This window comes from Falco biarmicus, chromosome 5 (genome assembly GCF_023638135.1).
Source record: "Falco biarmicus isolate bFalBia1 chromosome 5, bFalBia1.pri, whole genome shotgun sequence".
Lineage (NCBI taxonomy): Eukaryota > Metazoa > Chordata > Aves > Falconiformes > Falconidae > Falco > Falco biarmicus.
The window spans coordinates 90,605,845-90,622,973 of record NC_079292.1 but is presented as its reverse complement, the minus strand read 5'-3'; the positions used below and the strand labels follow the sequence as shown (position 1 = coordinate 90,622,973).

The window sequence follows — 17,129 nt, the reverse complement described above, 5'->3', positions numbered from 1 at the left end:
AACAGAAGATGTCTTTAGCTGACTTCATTACTGGAGAACCTATTTCAGAACTATACATTTCTTTCTCTCTTTTGTTCAGGAGAGTGGTGGAGGTAATTTTAAATGGACTGGTAAAGCTCCCAGTGATCAGCTGTCCTACTTCAGCTTGACTCTCTACTTGCTATAGCATCCAGCAACAATAAACAAGTTATCTAGATGCATTTACTAAGATGGTAAGCAGCAGAACAAAACAGCTTCCTTCAAATAATCCTTTTGCATCAAAGCAAACACACAATAGATACAAACAGGCCAGTTCATGGTTCTCACAGTTATTGTTCATGTTCTCTGACCTGTTTGTAGGCTGACATCAGCCTTGCTGTTTTTTAACCTTCCTAATGATCCTGAACGTACAGATCCAGGTGCGGGCATAGTCAAGCAGTTGTCCTCTCCCACAGACATCATGGTAGTGCCCATCTCCAGCCATACCATCAGGATCTGGGTGCACAACCCTCTCCCGTTGGTCCTTCTGAAGCTTAGATCCAGCCCTGAAAAATCAGAAGTGTGGTTCATAATAAGGCACCATTATCTGTGCATTCTGCCCCATACCTCTGTCCTGTTCTGCTGCATCGACTGGTGCTCCTGCCCTGTTCCACCTTCCCCTACTCTCTCAGTGCACCTCAGAAGGCACAGGCTGCAGATCCATGACTTTAAGGAAGAACAAGGGTGTGGTGGGAATGTCACACTGCCTATTTCTGTGAACAATTGAAGTCTGATTTTTTTTCTGGACAACAAAAGAAAAACTCAAAAAGAGGAAAATGAACACCAGCCAAGAAGCGGGGTAGGGGGGAATGTTTATGGGTGTTGGCAAACCCTCTGCGCAGCTTTCCCATGTTGTAAACTACATCACCGTCTGCAAACCCAGGGAAGATACCCTTCTGCAGACCAAGATGATATGAGGCTTGCCTGTTAACGGTTGGACTCGATGATCTAAAAGGCCTTCTCCACCCTAAACTATTCTATGAGTCTACAAACGTAAATTCCTACTTCTCCACTAAACTCGTGTAATTAAAGGTTTTATTCAGCACATACACTAGGTCAGGATCATCCCAGAATGGAATTCTGACTGAAGCAATAACGTGCAGCACAGCAGGGCTTTAAGGTTCTGATGAAACTGAAATAAAGATTTGGAGGCTCTGAGCAACCCGGGTCGGTATAAGGCGGTGGGGGAAGGGCAGCATGTGGTTTGGGATATTTTCACCAAATGTTAAATCACACAGAATATTTCACTCGTCTCCAGTGTGAGATCACGACATGACTCCTCTGTAATGAATTCTTTATCTTGGCAGCTCTCCTGCTTTCTCCCAACTGTGCCTCCCTCTCCCCTTCTGGTCCCAGTGCCGTAACATATGGTAGTATTTGGAGTGCTTTCGGCCTGGGAGCAGGCCTGGCTGCCCACACCTGTGCGCTCACCCTCCTGGCTGCCCCTCAGGCGGCCCTGCTCGGGTCACGCTCCGGCACCGTGACATGAGCTCAGCCCCTTCGCCCTCCTCCCCGGGCACCCCGAGAGCTGCCGGGTTTGTGCAGCCCTTGGGATGCCAGGTCTACCTTGGTGGCGCTGCACTGCTGCCGTGCACCCCCAACCCTTCCCACACAGCCTCGGCAAAGCCACTTGGAGCAGCCGGTGCTGGAGGCTGCTCCAGGTGTCCTGAGCCACCCACCCGTGTGGCAAACGACGATGCAAAGGGGCTCAACGGCGGCCCAAGCCCCGCCGAACCCCACCATAAGGCCGGCCGGGTGGGAAGGCCGCTGTCGGCCCAGGACAGACCTCCACACCCCCGTCCCCGCCGGCTCCCTGGGCGGGCACCGGGCCCTCCACACCCCGGCCCCGCCGAGCTCCGCGGGGCGGGCACCGGGCCCTCCACACCCCGGCCCCGCCGAGCTCCGCGGGGCGGGCACCGGGCCCCGCCGGCAGAGGGGCGGCCCAGGCGCCGGTTGAGGGCGGTCACCCCGCGGGAGCCGGTCGCCACGGCGACGCGTGGGCCCTGCCCGCCGCCCGCCCCGCCATGGGCCCGAGGAGGCCGAAAACCGGTGGGATCGCCTCAGCGGGAGCCGCGGGCAGGAGCTGGGAGGCCGCGCTGGTGTCTGCCCCCCTGGAGGAGGTGAAGGCAGCCGAGGGGCAGCACAGGGGCCGGCCGGGGAGCAGGGTGGGGGGCCCGGGCCAGAGGAGGCCGCAGCCCCGGCCCTGGTTGCCGCGGGGGGGTCATCGAGGTCGCCCCCCGGTGCGGAGCTGCACCCCCCTTTGCCCCCGCCGCTGAGAGGGTTTCTTGCTTTTTCCCCGTTTTCTTTCTTTCTGGGGCTCAGGTGCCAAATTTTGGCTCGGAGTGAACGTTTTATAAACTGCTGAACACCGAGGTTTGACGGAGGTGCTGACACAGCATTAACTGCAGCGTTGAAAATGTGAGGCTGTAATTTTCCTCCTTGAGTGTGTGTAGGTAAAAGGCACTTCCCCCCCCCCCCCCTTTTTTTTTCCCCTCTTTTACAGCGTGTGAGGATCTAAAGGCATATTTACGTTTCCAGGTTCTATGTAAGCAATGTAATTCTAATAAATCTTGACTTGCAAGAGAGACTTTGGTTTCAAAGTAGGGTAGTAGTTTAGCAAACAATAATATTTATCTCGCACGTGTTTATCTAGCGCTGCTTCTGCAAGTGAGACAAATGAGTTCTGTGGCTTCCTTGTTTGGTGGGTTCCAGTTGTGCCCTATTAAAAAACTGAGGGTGTTTCTGTCATTGTTGCTGTGGTTTGGGGTTTGGGGCTTGTTTTTTTCTGACCATGCCAGCAGTTGGTTAAGCATGGGGAAATTTGAGTTCAGGAGGAGGCTTTTAAACTGGCTAATTGCTTTTCCCAGAAAATGCCACAGGTGTCCAAAAAGCTCTTAAACACTTGCTTTTACTTATATTTGGTAGTAACCATGTAGTACAAGTTTAGCCAAACAAAATCACTCTTTGGAGCTAGCTGCTCAGCTGAGGCTGCTGTTTCCCATTTTTCCCTAGAATGTCGATTTTTTCAGCAGAGTTCCAAGGTGCCTGAGTCCTTTCTCGCTGTGGATCTCACCCCTACTCTAGGAGAACCTCCCTGAAGCATGAGAAGGGAGTGGAGGTTCCATCTCCATCACCTACTTAATTCCTGACCTTTCTCCTGTGTTTACTAGCAAGGTGCCAATTAGTGATATTTTTATTTTTTTTTTTTTATGGTGGTGTTTATTGTGGTTGTGGATATTGTCCAGTGAATTCACTGAACAAAGTGTGTTGTTTCTTCTGCTTCTACATGTAATTTATTACATTTGTTAATTGCAAACCACTATATTGAAGTATTTTAAAAGGTAGGAAATAAAATGCTCGAAATTTAGGAAATGCCAGAATTAGGATTGTTCAGGACCACACATTGAGGCAGATGGAAAGAAATGTTTAATATGTTCACTGAATGGGGCAAGGGTTCTGTAGGAAAAAATATGTGATCACCTAATTAAAGATTATCGTAATGCCTATATGGAGGCATTCCATGGAGGCTGAATTAGGATTCCTGGGTTTCTTAATTCTGGTATTGTCCAACTGTTTTCTGTTCCAGTTGAGCTAATTCCACTTTCTCTCCCTTGCTGTTAGCAGGCAGAGCCTTGGGAACATGGGAAAAACTGGCTCCCTGCTGCAGGCAGCTTGAACTCAGGCTTCTGTGATGCTGGGCAGCTGCTGAAATTTCTTAATTTCTTCTCGCAGGGAAATTCTTACTCAGCTCTTATAGTCAGGGGCAGGAGCATACTCGGTGCGAAACTGTCAAATGCCAACAAATCTCTTCTGAGCATGTGTGACTCCAGATTCATCAAGTATGGCCGAATGTGGATATACTTAGTGTAAATAAACGTGCTCTGTAAAAGCACATCTTTGACACAAGTATGGCTGTGCTACCAGATTTAGTTCCTTCCTTTTGAACACGGAGGGAATTAAATATCTTAATTACTTAATCACATAGGACTTTTTATTAAAGGATAAACAGGATTTTAAAAAATCAAATCTCATTCTGCAAATAGTCTAACCACACTGTCCCCCTCACCCCCCACACTGCCCCGGTAATCCTATAGAATACAAGATTTAAACTCAAATATATAAAGCTCAGGGACTGGAAACAGCCTGTGATAGAGCATGTAGAGAAAGATTTAATTGTAGGTGTCACCAGACAGAGTGCACAAAGTATTTCTTACCCTTCCTCAATATTGTATGTGATACACCATACGAATCTGAAATTATTTGGGAGGTGGCCAGAACTCTGATCAATTAAATGAATTTATCTCCTCGTAATTCATATATGAAGAATTTTTAAATCTTTTACTTGCATCAATTTAGAGAATATTCTTTCCCTTTAACAGAGTCAAAGGGAATTTACTAGAACTGATTGTAAATTGTAGCAGATAGACTAAGCAATGAAATTTCACATTTTAATGTGTGTTTATGACTTAAAATATTTTATTAGTCTGATCTATGAAAAGGAGTCATTTTACCAGTGGTGTTAAGAATTTTATGGACGGGTATGCTAACTAAAATATGATTTAAATGGTATTTACTAACCAAATAATTGCTTTTACTAAACACACTGTGAAAACTGGCAAACAGACAACTTACAAACATGTACAGAGGAAATACGGATTTTGCAGAGCCTCACATTATGGTTTATATACTTTTTTTTTCCCCCTAATGTGCTATGCAGAGGAACATGGAGCTGCAAGCTGTGTTAGCCTTCAGATATTGATCAAGATACTTTGATTGCGTTCACTGCAGATTTAAATCACAAAATATAAATTAAGATTCTTAGGTAGTTTTAAACTTTGCATGCTTTAAGTAGTTAAAGGGCGATATTTGCTAAGTGAGAGGTGAATTCTGGGCGCCCTAATTGAAATAACTGTTATCTATTCTGTGTTCTTATTAGCTAGTATAACGAAGTATAGTTATATAGTTATGTAACAACTGAAGGCATGTTCTGATCTGATTTTCCATCTGTATGGTTTCCCTCATTTTGTTGGCATTTCAGGGCCTGAAAATTGAAAACTCAAAAATCCCCCCATTAAATGCCACAAGAATAAGTGATGATGCAAAATGACAGATACTCAGATTGCCTGGAAATTGCGGGGGGGAGGAGCAGGGGGCAAGGCACGAGGGGGAGATGGCTGCTTGTTGCGTTTCCTGGCCAAAGAGATCTAGAAACTGGTACTGCAAAAATAAAATATATACCTGACTTGTTCAGATGCCTTCTCTAAAACAGCTGCTCTTTTGTGTCTAGGAACTGAAGCAGAGAAAACAAGATATGTTTAAATAGGAAACAAAATTTTGTGAGCTACTACTTCTGCTTTTTTCTTCAATGTGAATTGAAGTTAGAGGATTTTTTTAACATACCTTGTCGTTGTAATACAACTGTGACAAATAAGGCTATGTGTACTGGCTTCTCACTGTTGGAAAAAATCACATTACAGAGGGACACTGGAGGCTTGAGAATAAAATCAGGTGAAGATGAGAAGAACACATTCTGTGTTTCTTGTGAAAACAAGAATTTTGGAAACCTGCTGGCATGGACCATTCAGAGTTAGGGATCTTGCTAGGATTGGAGCCTCTTCACCTGAGGGACACACAAGCTTACTACATCGATGGTTATTTCTAACACTGAGAGAGTCGTTGGTGTATTTCCGCTTGACACAGCAAAGAGTTTTAAAACAGGGACAGAGGGACAGGATGGGACAGGATACAGCATCACTTGTGACAATGATCATCATTGGATGTTTTCTAGTGAGAGTGGTCTGGCCTCCCCTTAATTGGAGCTTGTTTCAGATTTTTTAAGTATTCTGTTAACAATGCCACATTTCCAGCTTCAGTATTTTTTCTGTTCATGTTTGAATTACCATTGTTGATTCTGTGGGCTATCTACTCCCTGCATTTTGGTCTTCTTTGTTCACAGTATGTAGTGCTTGTGTTACACTGTCAGTGGCAGCCTCCCTAGGCTGTTTCCATGCTTTTTCAGTAGTTATTTTTATGGTTTTCTCTATCTTGTTCTTTTAGCGGGGAACCTCATTTGAGGTAGCCTTAGGGTTGCTAATCTATCCTCTTTCAGATCCTTTCTCAGGTCTCACCTCTACAATAACATTTAAAAGAATTAAACTAAGTAGAGGAACAGTTGTGTATTGAGGGAGAAAATATTTTTAAAGTAACCATATACATTTTACTACTTTTCCTTCTCATTTTTATGTTGTGATTTTAGGTGGTGAGCTGTAGAAGCAGGGTCTGTTTCTTCTCTATCCTTTCAGTGCCTTGAACATTAAGGATACTGTTACAGTATTGATAATATAAGGGCAATATTGCAAAAATAATAGATTTTTAAGGTCAGAAAAGAGCATAGTCAACTAAACACCTTAAACGATATACTAATGCTGCACATTCAATGTCCTTATTGACTTCAGTTGCTGCTCTGTGTTCAGCTTTTCTGAAAAATGATCTCCAAGAGCTTCAAAATTTGGCAGTCTAGAAACAGATGACATGCTATTAATGACTCTGGAAATGCTGGATCATTATTCACTGTTGAAGGGTGTGTAGCTACTTCTAGCACTTATCTCACTCCAATTCCCAGGTATTACACCTTTTTAACAAAAGCAGTGTTTTTTCTTCCTTTTGCAAATAGGGAGGTGGGGGCTATCTCTAATACTGTTCAAATTTTTACGCAAAAGACCTTGAATCAAGTTGCATATACTTCTGTAGAATTAAATCAGGTGGGATTATGATTTTCACTACCAGTTATCTTGTAGTGGCTCATTCCATGTATTTTGATTTTAATATATTAGCCAGTGTTTTGGCTACACTATTCTCATAGCGGGTCTGTGGAGAAGCTTTAGCAGCTTGTTTCTTTGAAGCAGGGAATTTGCTCAGGGAGAAGATGTGGCACACTGATCTCACAGGCATACCTTTTGCTGAGGGCATACATTTTCCTGAGGATGTTTGTGTTTGGATAAATCCTAAGTTTTTTGAAAAATCGATTTTTGACAAGTGACGCTTACCCTGATGTTTTGCTTTGGTGCTCTGTTACAGCCTGCTGTGAAGGTGAGCATCCCAGTGGAAATCAGGAAAATGCAATCTCCATTGCTTATAGTGCCTTTCCAAGGAATGCAAGGAAAGACTCGTGGAGGAGAGTCTCATTGCTCAGAGTCTTACTGCTCAAACAACTCTGGAAGTGCCTGGGAAGTATTAGATGGGCTAGAGGATAAGGATTTGGAGAAGGAATCTGAAGATGGAGAAAGATGGAAGTGGGATCAGATAATGAAACCAGGGACTGGCTGGAAAGAAGACTGAGAACACAAGCCTGGAGAGCAAGTAACAGATGTAGGAATCATTTCAAGTGGTGGAACTCGGATGAGGAACAGAGAGTGGAAGTAGAGGGAGGAATGAGCTAGGGACAGTTGTGACCAAGGGATGGGAGGATCAAGGAGAGGCAGGACTATAAGGGAGATAGGTTTCACAGACATCATTGTTGCAGGGTGATGTTAATCAGCGCTAAGCAGGTTTAATTTGCAGGCACCAAGATTCCAGCAGGCTTGGCCTCATTTCCCTCTTTTGGTGGCCCTCACTGAAGGGGACAGCATAGTGGTATCAGTTGCTCCATTAGCTGACGTCGCAGGTGGCTGGTTGTTCTAAAGGCTCCGTCTCTGCTGGCAAGCCTTGGCAACTCCAGGATACTGCCACATAAGGGCATTTCAATCTCAGTTCTGAAAGCCTAGAAAATTATGCATTTGCACAAAAGTATGGACATCTAAATGCTCTCTGTTCAAAGAACGGTAAAGTTTTTGTGTCCAGTTCTTGGCAGCTGTACAACAACAACAACTTTAACTTGAATTCAGATTAACTGCAACTCCCGTGCATGTGTTTTGATGATAATATTGGAATATCTAGCTCTTTCATAGTGTTGTGCATGGTAGCTATCTTGGCAGCTTTAGGCAGGAGGAGGTATTGTCTGTCCCCTGTCCTCCCCTGCAACTGGAAAGGAGAAAAAGAAATTCGGTGTACTTGGTGCAGTCCCCACACAGGGAATTGCTGCTGGCACTTCTCCATTGAGCAGTGCCTGCTGCCCCAGGTCAGCTGGATGCTCTCCTCTCATAAATTCCATCATGTTTGTGTGCTCCTAGAGCATCAGAGATACGCTTGCACTGTCCTGCATTTTGTAATTTTAAAAAACAGAGGTTTATTTTGTGCAGCTATAAAACATCAAGGAAGTTTATGATGTGTGGAACTGTAGGGGCTCTTTTGGATTAGGTATCTGCTCTGTCACTACTTGCAGTTTCAGAAGAGTACACTTAGTGACCCAGGTGACCTTTTCATCTTTTTTGTTGCTCTGAATATTCTGTGGTTAAAAAGAAAGGGCCATACATGTATAATCATGTTGTGCCATATTCATGTGATGTTATGCTTTGTTAAAGAGTATTAGAAGCTGTTTCCTTCCATGCAAGCATTTACTAGTTTGAAACTTACATCAGCTGTTGCTTTCTCCCATCCCAAGTCATCAGTTACTCAAATTGCAAACTTTTACATAGGCTTTTTTTCAGCTAAGAGAAGGAACAAATGAAGAAGGCTACAGTAAAACTGGAAAAAAGAAACTTCCTTTACTATTTACATCTAACTTCTGTTTTGGAATGGTCCTTTCCCTCACTTTACTTAGCTCAGGTTTTGTGCCTCTTTTCCATGAGGACTTTGTACATAATGGTCACATATGAAAATATTTCCATCTAAATCCTGAAGTTACTGCCCTCTCTTAAATTTGTCTGTAAAATCTTTCCCTGCTATGATGCGCAGTGGACCAGTATGTGGCTGCTTAGCCTGGTCCTGATTAGCATGACAGTGTCTTGGGACTACCTTGATCTTACTGAAGCTCTTTCCCTATTTACCTTTATGCAGCTTTACTGATACCCTTGCAGTTTACACATGCAGATGTACATTGAAAAAAAAAAAAAAACCCAACAATTTGATGATTCCTAAAGCGTGTGCAGCACAGCCGTTGGGTGTGCTTATGGTTCAGCTGCCACTGGTGCTGATAAGAATACTCTGGAGTGAGATGCAGGTGTGCGGGAGGTGGCCAGCTGCTCGCTTCGAGAAAGGGAGTCCAGTAGGTTGAAGCAGAAGAAATGGGAAAGAAGAGTAACTAGTAAAAGTTGCTTAATGACATCACTTTGAAGCTTTTGTGGTATCACTAAATAACATGTTCCAGTCTTCTCTTGTTCTGCATTTCTTTAATACTGAAATCAATTTTTTTCCATAAAAATGTGTAATGTTTGAAAACTGCTAGTGGTTCTCTAGTTTTCGATATTGTAGTTCATAAAACATCATACAAATGATGGTACAATTTTCAGAAAAGGCATCTGTGCATTATCTAATACCTGGGATGAGGGATCTGAAATTTGTTTATTTTTTTCTACAGCAAATAATCACAATAATACATATATTCAAAATCTCCTTCTTGTTTGCTTACTGAGCTGTCAAATCTGCAAATGGCATTTAAAAATCACTTGATCTTTGTGTGATGTTTACATGCAAGGAGGTTTGTAGAGGTTGTTAGCAGGCATTTGTGTTTTCCATAGCATCATGCTGCCACCTGATGGCAGAAATAATTGGGACAAAGTAGTATATGCTTTTTCGGGTTGTGTAGACTTTATTTCAGTGTGATTAATACAGTGATGTTTAATATCTCTTAAAGGGAGTAACTATGTCTACAGGATTACTCCTTGAAACCGCAGATAATCACTTTTGTTTGCTTGAGTTTTAATATCTGAAATGTTTTATTTTGGCACGTAGGATGACTGGAAGCCTAGTATCACTTTTGTTGTTGGGACCAAAATTGAAGATGAAATCCACACCAAGGCCCTGTCTCTTGCTGTGCAGGTGCCGCAGCGGAAGCTCTTCAGTGTGGTAATGCGTGAAGACATTTTCAGACAGGTATTCTAAGAAAGGACCTTCTAATAACAAACCAAACCCTAGATCTCACTTCTAGATACTAACTGCTTTGACCTGGAGTAACTATACACTTCGTATTCAATTGAATTGCTCTGTGCAAGTTTTAAAAATTACACTAATTTATAGGAGTTAAAAATGGAAAAAGAAAATCTTATTCTATAAGCTCATCCGCTCCCTGTAAATAGTGAGGTTTTGTTACAGGCTTTTCTTCAAGGTGCTGATCACAAAAGCTCCCTCCCTAAGGTACAAACATGGGATACCATAAGATGATTCCTCACTGTTTTGGAGTGAGAGTGTAATGTTTGCAAAAGGGAATAACGAGTAAAACTATTTGTGTAAACTTAAAATCTTCTCACAGTAGAATGCTTTATTTCCTTGCAGGTCAGAGAATCTGGGAATCAAAAGGGGAAAAAGGTTAAGGATGTGCCTATGCACTATGAGGTATGTTAAAACATGGAGTGCAGAGTCAGTGCTCTTTCGCGCTGAAGTAAATACAGCTGTGTGATTGTGTTATGCGTACCTGAGTAAATGCAAAGCTGTCGTATCTAGCTGGTAAAAACATTCAACCATCTAGATACTTAAACTACTTTCGTTTTGTGATACCAACAGTGTTCTGTTGGACTGCTAATTAAGTGAGGATTAAGATGTCTTTTCAGGGATGTGAGTTAGTTTTATTATGTTAAGAATATGTTATATGGTCATATCTGATGATGGTGTCATAAATTACAGTAAAATGATCTGCTCTCTCAGATGCTCCCAGTAATTTTGAGACTTATGCCTTCATTTATAGGAATGCAGTCTCATAAATGAAACACCATCTCTGTGTGCTAGTATCCATTCTGATCTCATTTTGATGTTAAATTCTAACCTGGTTCGTCTAGTGGGGTATGTCAGCGGGGTTAAGAATCATGCTTAGTACAAAGAGTACTTCCTCCTACCTTGTTAATGTTTTACTTACAGCTTGTGAGAGGTTATAAAATCCTGTGATTAATTAGAAGATTGTTTAAAATTTTCTCAGGTACAGTTTTATGGCCCTGCAGACCTGGAGCATAGAGAATTTTGGATCCCTCTAAAGAGATCTTGTTTGTGTTTTACTTCTGCAATGACTAATAAACTTTTTATGTGTCTCGGGTTTTGGTGGACTTTATAACAGGTCTTTTTAGTTGCAGTCTGTTTTTCAGTAATGCCAGACTACTATCCGAACAAGTCCCTTTGGAATTATTTACCACTGACATGACTGTGAATTTTATGCAATTAACCCTCTTCATTTAGGACTAGCCTCCCAGGCAAACTCACCCTTGTATTATCTGGTATGTAAAACCTCTTCAGTCCTACTGACAGAAGGATTTTGAAGTCTAGCTCTAAGCAGAAGCTTTGTATGATACCTGTATTTAATTACTAAGAGCAATTTTCCTTGTGAAGTGGATACTTATTAAATTCCAGCTGTCAGTGCTGTGTCTCATTAGCTGCTTACTTTACTCCTCAAAGACATTTTTTTCCTCCCCCTCCTTTAACAGAGAATATAAAATGCCTGTTCTGACCTTTTGCTTGGACTCAGTTTCCGTTCTAGCTGTAGTAAATTAAAAGATTGATCATGTTGCCACAAGCATTAAGATCCTGCCTCTCTGGGCAGAATTTGCTCCAGAGCGTTCACTTAAAGTCCATGTGCAGTTTGTGCATTCAAAGCTTTCACTGCAGCAAGGATAAACAAGAACGAGGTTAGCACAGAGCACAGGCTTGTGAAGCGTTCTGCTGAGAGGAGCATTTCTCTCCTCACCGTATGCAGTTCTCTTCTCTGCGGTAGGATTCAACACACTGGCATTTCCACAAGTGCATATTCATTTCTAGGGAGGCTGTAAATGAGAATCCTGACATTTAATGGTCTTTGAACATGACATGTACATGTGTGTGAATCTGGGACTGATGACATGCAAAGTAATGTGGTTATTAATGGTATTAATAGTAACGTTGTTACCCATGTCAGTCTTGCGCATTGCATCTACTGAGATGCAGGGGGGGGTAATAAATTTCAGTGCAGCAGTCTGCAGTGCCTACAAGTCAAGAAACTTTAACAAACTGCTCTTGGTATTTTGCAAGCTAATTATATATCATATAAAAATAATTCCTTTTGTCTATTTTAAATTATTTCCCTTCAGGGTTTCTATTGTCTTACTGTGTTGTATTTCATATCACTCTTATTGTACAAAGTGAAGAGGATTAGGGCAGGCTTTATGAGTATGTAGCTAAAAGATTTCCATATCCATGAGAATTAGGTACCTAATGCCTTAAATCTCTTAAATGACTTGATGGGAGTAGGAGTCCTGGTTGGTAGTTTTGTGCTAATTCCAGCACTTAATTAAGTGATGATAGGCTGAATCTGTCTTAAAGATGCCATGGAAATTATTTTTTCTCTTTGTATATGGAAAGGAGAATGTTACCCTTCCTGTAAAATATCAAGAGATTTCGTAATGAATCAGATTAATTTATCATGTACAGTTTTTTGAACAGACAAGACCTAGAACTACAGCATGTTTAAATAAAATATATGCATTTTATAAGCAAGGTACGTATCTTTCAATGTTTATGTACCTGTTTCTTTTGTCAGCTTTCTGTTAAGGCTGGTAATGCCATGTGTAATTCAGGTGCTTTACCACTACCACTAAATATGATAGTGGTTTAGTTTCCAAACTTTGTGTTTTGAAAATCTATTCAAGCCTAAACATTCCATACTAGATTTTTTCATGAGGCTGATTACCCCCAACCCCCTTGAAAGTTCTGGTGAGTTTGAGTTCAGGGGCTGTGTGGATGGAAGGATTTTTATTTAATTAATTTTTCCCTTGTTTCCAGTTTTGTTGGACTTAATTGGGACAAGGTCAGGAAAGTTGCCTTTATGTTACCCAGGAAATTTTGAGAAGGAATCTTGTCCCATACTCATAAAGGAAAAAGCTGGAGCTGGGGGGTAGTACTGTGGTGAGAAAAGATTGTGAAAGAAGATGAAGCCTCATGTGGCCTGTTCGTGTGAAAAGACTGGAAGTAGTTAGAGGGTGTCACTGAGAACGGACAGTTAAATAAGGAACATGGCCATGAGAGAGAGGGATGGAAGGGACAGAGATGTGGAACAGTTTGGTGGTTCTGTCAGATAAGCTGAGATGCTTGCGATAAAGGGTCACAGAAGGATGAAAAAGGCACAAGTGGCAGAGACGAGAGCAATTCTGCTTTTATGTGGGTCCCAGAACACTGTTTTCAAAATGTGTCCTTGTGCTTGTGAAGCCAGCAGAACTGAAGTCTTGTAACAGCAGCATCCTTCCACACTGCTCTGACTCATCTCCAGGACAAGCCTTCCTGTGTAACCAAAAAGGCTTAATTGCAATTAAAAATATTAATCTTTATTACCTGTCAAGAATTAATATATTAATTCTGGTTTCTCACAACAATGCTCTTACCTATAGTTGTCAAACTAAAAAATACAATAAAATCAGGTGCCAAATCCAAATCATGGCCCATTCTCATCCTGGAATGCTGTAAGACTGGAGCAGAATTAATCAGCTGTAAATGAGTATTTCCCAGCTGTTAAGCACTGCATAGATAGCTCCTTCTGCTGGCATCTTCTGCATTTGAGGATGGGAGGCAGCATGAGCAGTGTGCACTGCACTCCAGTAATCCTTGCTAGACTTAGGATTTATTGAGGACAGGTATAGGTGAATAGAAGTTAGAAAAGCTCTAGGCATGGCAGAATTTTATATATACATAAGTGTATACAAATATATAAATGCATAAACCCAAACCTACGGAGTAAATCCAACTTCTGCTAGGCTCTGAAAGAGCAGAAGCATGTTTTAAGCAGAAAAGATGGGCACAAGGCAGGGGAAGAAGCCATTATGCACGTGGAGTGAAGGCTCCGATAGCAGCAAATCCCATAACTTGCAGGGCATGGAAGGAGAAAGTGGTTGGAAAAGAAATTCATATTGGAAAGGAAAAGGTAAATGGACTGTCTGGGCCTTGAACCTCAAATGCCGTGGAAGTGTTTGGTGTAATTGAAAGGAAATTTTCCTACAAGTGAATTATTTTTTTTAATCCTGCTGTAATGATGCCTTTTTTCTCCTGTCTTTCCTTCTCCTGCAAGACACAGAGCTTTGAAGAGTTTTCTTTGTCTGTTCCTCTCTAGTAAAACTGACCCGATGCTCTCTTGTGTTCTCAGTCTGTGCTGGGAAGGGCTGGGTAAATGCCCAGTGGTTTAGGCTTACAGGGTGCCAGTTTACGCTGTTCTGGCTTACAAGGGGATTTAAGTGGGAGCTATGGCACTTCTGTGAGAGGTAACTTCTGGTCAGGTGTGAAAACTTCAGAACTGTTTTGCAAGTGTAAATATGATCTGGTTTCCCAAGAGACCATAGTGAATTCTACAGAAATATGTATATGTGTGTGTGTGTATATATATATATATGTCAGCACAAAATAAGATCACTAAATTGTTTTGACTCTTCTTTTTTGGTAGGAAAGGCTACTGACAAGAAAAGTTCTAAACAGTGTAGCCCAAGAGTTGGATTTCTTACCAGTATTGCTGTCACCGGTTTGGTTTTATGTCCTGCGAAATTAGTAGCTAGACAGATTTGATTGGCAGAAGAGACTGTTGTGACCTGTAGCACAGGTCACAGTATTTTTTTCAAAAATAATCTCTATGTTGGAATTTCAAAAATCAAGATTGGATGCTTTTTCTAAATGATTGAAAACAATTGAGAATCTGCTACATCTTAATTTGTTTCTGGGGAGACCATTTCCTGATAAAAGTTACTTCTAGTTTCAGTGTAAATGTTATGTTTCAATGTATGGCTTACAGCCATATTTACCAAATGAAATAAAGTCTTGCAATTATTCTCTGTGTAGAAACTTTGAGATTGTGTTCAAATTGTCCCTTAACTTTTCCCTTTATTTAGCAATGTGTAATACATTCCTTCATGGTTTTTCTTCAATTCTTTACTAATTTCTGTTAATCTTCTCTAACCAACATTTACAATTCACTGATTTTATTTAGTTATGGACACTGAATGGACTTGGTGTTTTTGTTGAATATATATCAAATGCAAGCAAAACATAATGCGTGTACTCCTATTTGATAGCTCATCATATACGAGTCTGAAGATTGTGTAAGTTATCGTGAGTGCTGCCTTGCACTGAGAGCTAACTTTGGATTGATCAGTTCATCCTTGACAAATGAATCCTTCCCAAAGTGACCACTTTACAGGTTCTCCTTCACATAAATGTGGTGGGTTTCTTTCTTCTGAGATAAGTCTTGTGATTTAACAAAACCAAATCATACTGCTTTCTTGCATTATACTAGCTACATTAACCAAATTTCTTTGTATGAATGAGTTTTCTGCTACATTCTTTGCATCGCCATGGTTATTGTGTCTTCTGGATATCTTGTAATTGAAGACTTGTTGTCTTTTCCCAGATCATTGACAAGCTGACAAAATAGCCTCAGTACATTGTATGCTTTATACCCCACAAGAAACTTACCTGTTTGATGATGACTTTTTGTTTGTAATTGCATTTTTAGATCTGTCAGTTAATGAGTTTTAATCTGTGTCACTGCTTGCTAAAGCAATGGTCAAAGAATACTTAGGGAATTCTGCTTTTGGCTGTATCATATTAATCTGTTTCAACTAGAATTGCAGTCTTACCAGAGGAAGCTATTCTCTTTGTGAAAAGGCACCTTCCTTTTGTTTCCAAGAAGAACAAAATTGGATTGGTAATAATTATTGGTACTAATTATTGATAATATTATTATTGTTGTTCAATAAATCCTCCATTAGGACATTAAGGAAATAATATCGGCTCCTCTGTTACTCTGCTATGATCAAGATTACATTGCCAGTACTTAAATACATACTTTATTCTACTTTCCTGTTTTTTAAGTGTTGGTGTGACATCAGCTTTCTTTTATTCGCTTTAAATCTGCCTTTGTTCTCTGAGAGTTATTAAAGTCAATATTCAGCATCTGAATTGCTCCTCATACCTGTTTGTAATACTACTTTGATTACATTGCCCAGGTCTACTGGTTTTTGGTATGCCGAGCTTTAAAAGCTTCCTTCTTGCATCCTTCTGTTGATACAGTTGGAAGTAACTGCTTATTGATGAAGTGACTGTTGGTTTTCCAAATGCAGAGCAGAAGAATCACGGATTAGGCCTTCTTTCCTACACCTTTATTGACTCTTCTACTGTTTCCATTTAATACCAAACCAATGCCATGTTAATGATATTTTTTCCTGGTACCATTTGAAAAAAAAAAATAATCTGTTATCATCTTTATCTCTGCTGGTGTATGTTGTCTTTCTCTTCTTTTTCTTGCTTTTCTTCCTTAAATCTGAAATAGTGAGAACTTTTAAATGGGGCTATCCAGGATCTGGATATCCAGGAACCCATCTGATTGCACTGGATTATCTCTTGGTTGATTCTGGCATGTGACAAGCCAGCAAACATTAGCTTGCATGTCACATGCTAGAACTGTTAATACTTACACAGAAGGGTATATAGGATTTTGATTACAAATTGGTTTTTTTGTCATCACTGGCTGAACACAGGATCTGTTTGATTCTCCAGTTGCCTTGCTTCCGGATTGGCATGGAAAATGGTCCTTATACAAAACCTCACCTTATTTTACCTCCTTGCTAACAGGGAAATAGCACTCGCTCAGATACTTCAAACTTCTGGACTGATAAAAGCAGAACTGCCAGTTTTACTGTCTGAGTCAAGATATGTCACAGCCAACCTGCATCACCAGGCAGATACCAACCTACTTGTGCAGTTTCCACAAAAAAATCCAGAGACCCCTAAATTAAATCTTTCTACTGCCAAGCTTAATATACACAGTTTTGCCATTAAAAATCCAGTTCAGTTGAGTGCTTGCATATAAATCTTAATTAGTTCATGCTCTGTGCAGCTCATTTTGAGAACTAAAAGGTTATTGGTTAGAAATAAAATCTTGCATTGTTTTAAGATTATTTATATGGTACATGGGCTTTTTTCTTTGGTTGTTTTTTTTCCCCCTAAGATTGTGCTGTCAGAATCCTTGGGAAGTTGTGTAATGGTCACAGCACTTCTTGCCTTAATAGGCAATAGTCTGTAGC

General features: G+C 41.1%; 1 protein-coding gene across 1 annotated transcript in view; it reads left to right on the top strand.

Moving 5' to 3' along the window:
- The first annotated feature begins 2,031 nt into the window (after positions 1–2,031).
- The window catches only part of SPAG17 (sperm associated antigen 17), a 109,827-nt gene continuing 94,729 nt past the window's right edge, over positions 2,032–17,129 (top strand). The window contains 3 exon segments of the mRNA XM_056338910.1: positions 2,032–2,138; positions 9,847–9,987; positions 10,387–10,446. Of these exon segments, the coding sequence (XP_056194885.1) occupies positions 2,043–2,138; positions 9,847–9,987; positions 10,387–10,446 (297 nt within the window). The 5' untranslated portion in view covers positions 2,032–2,042.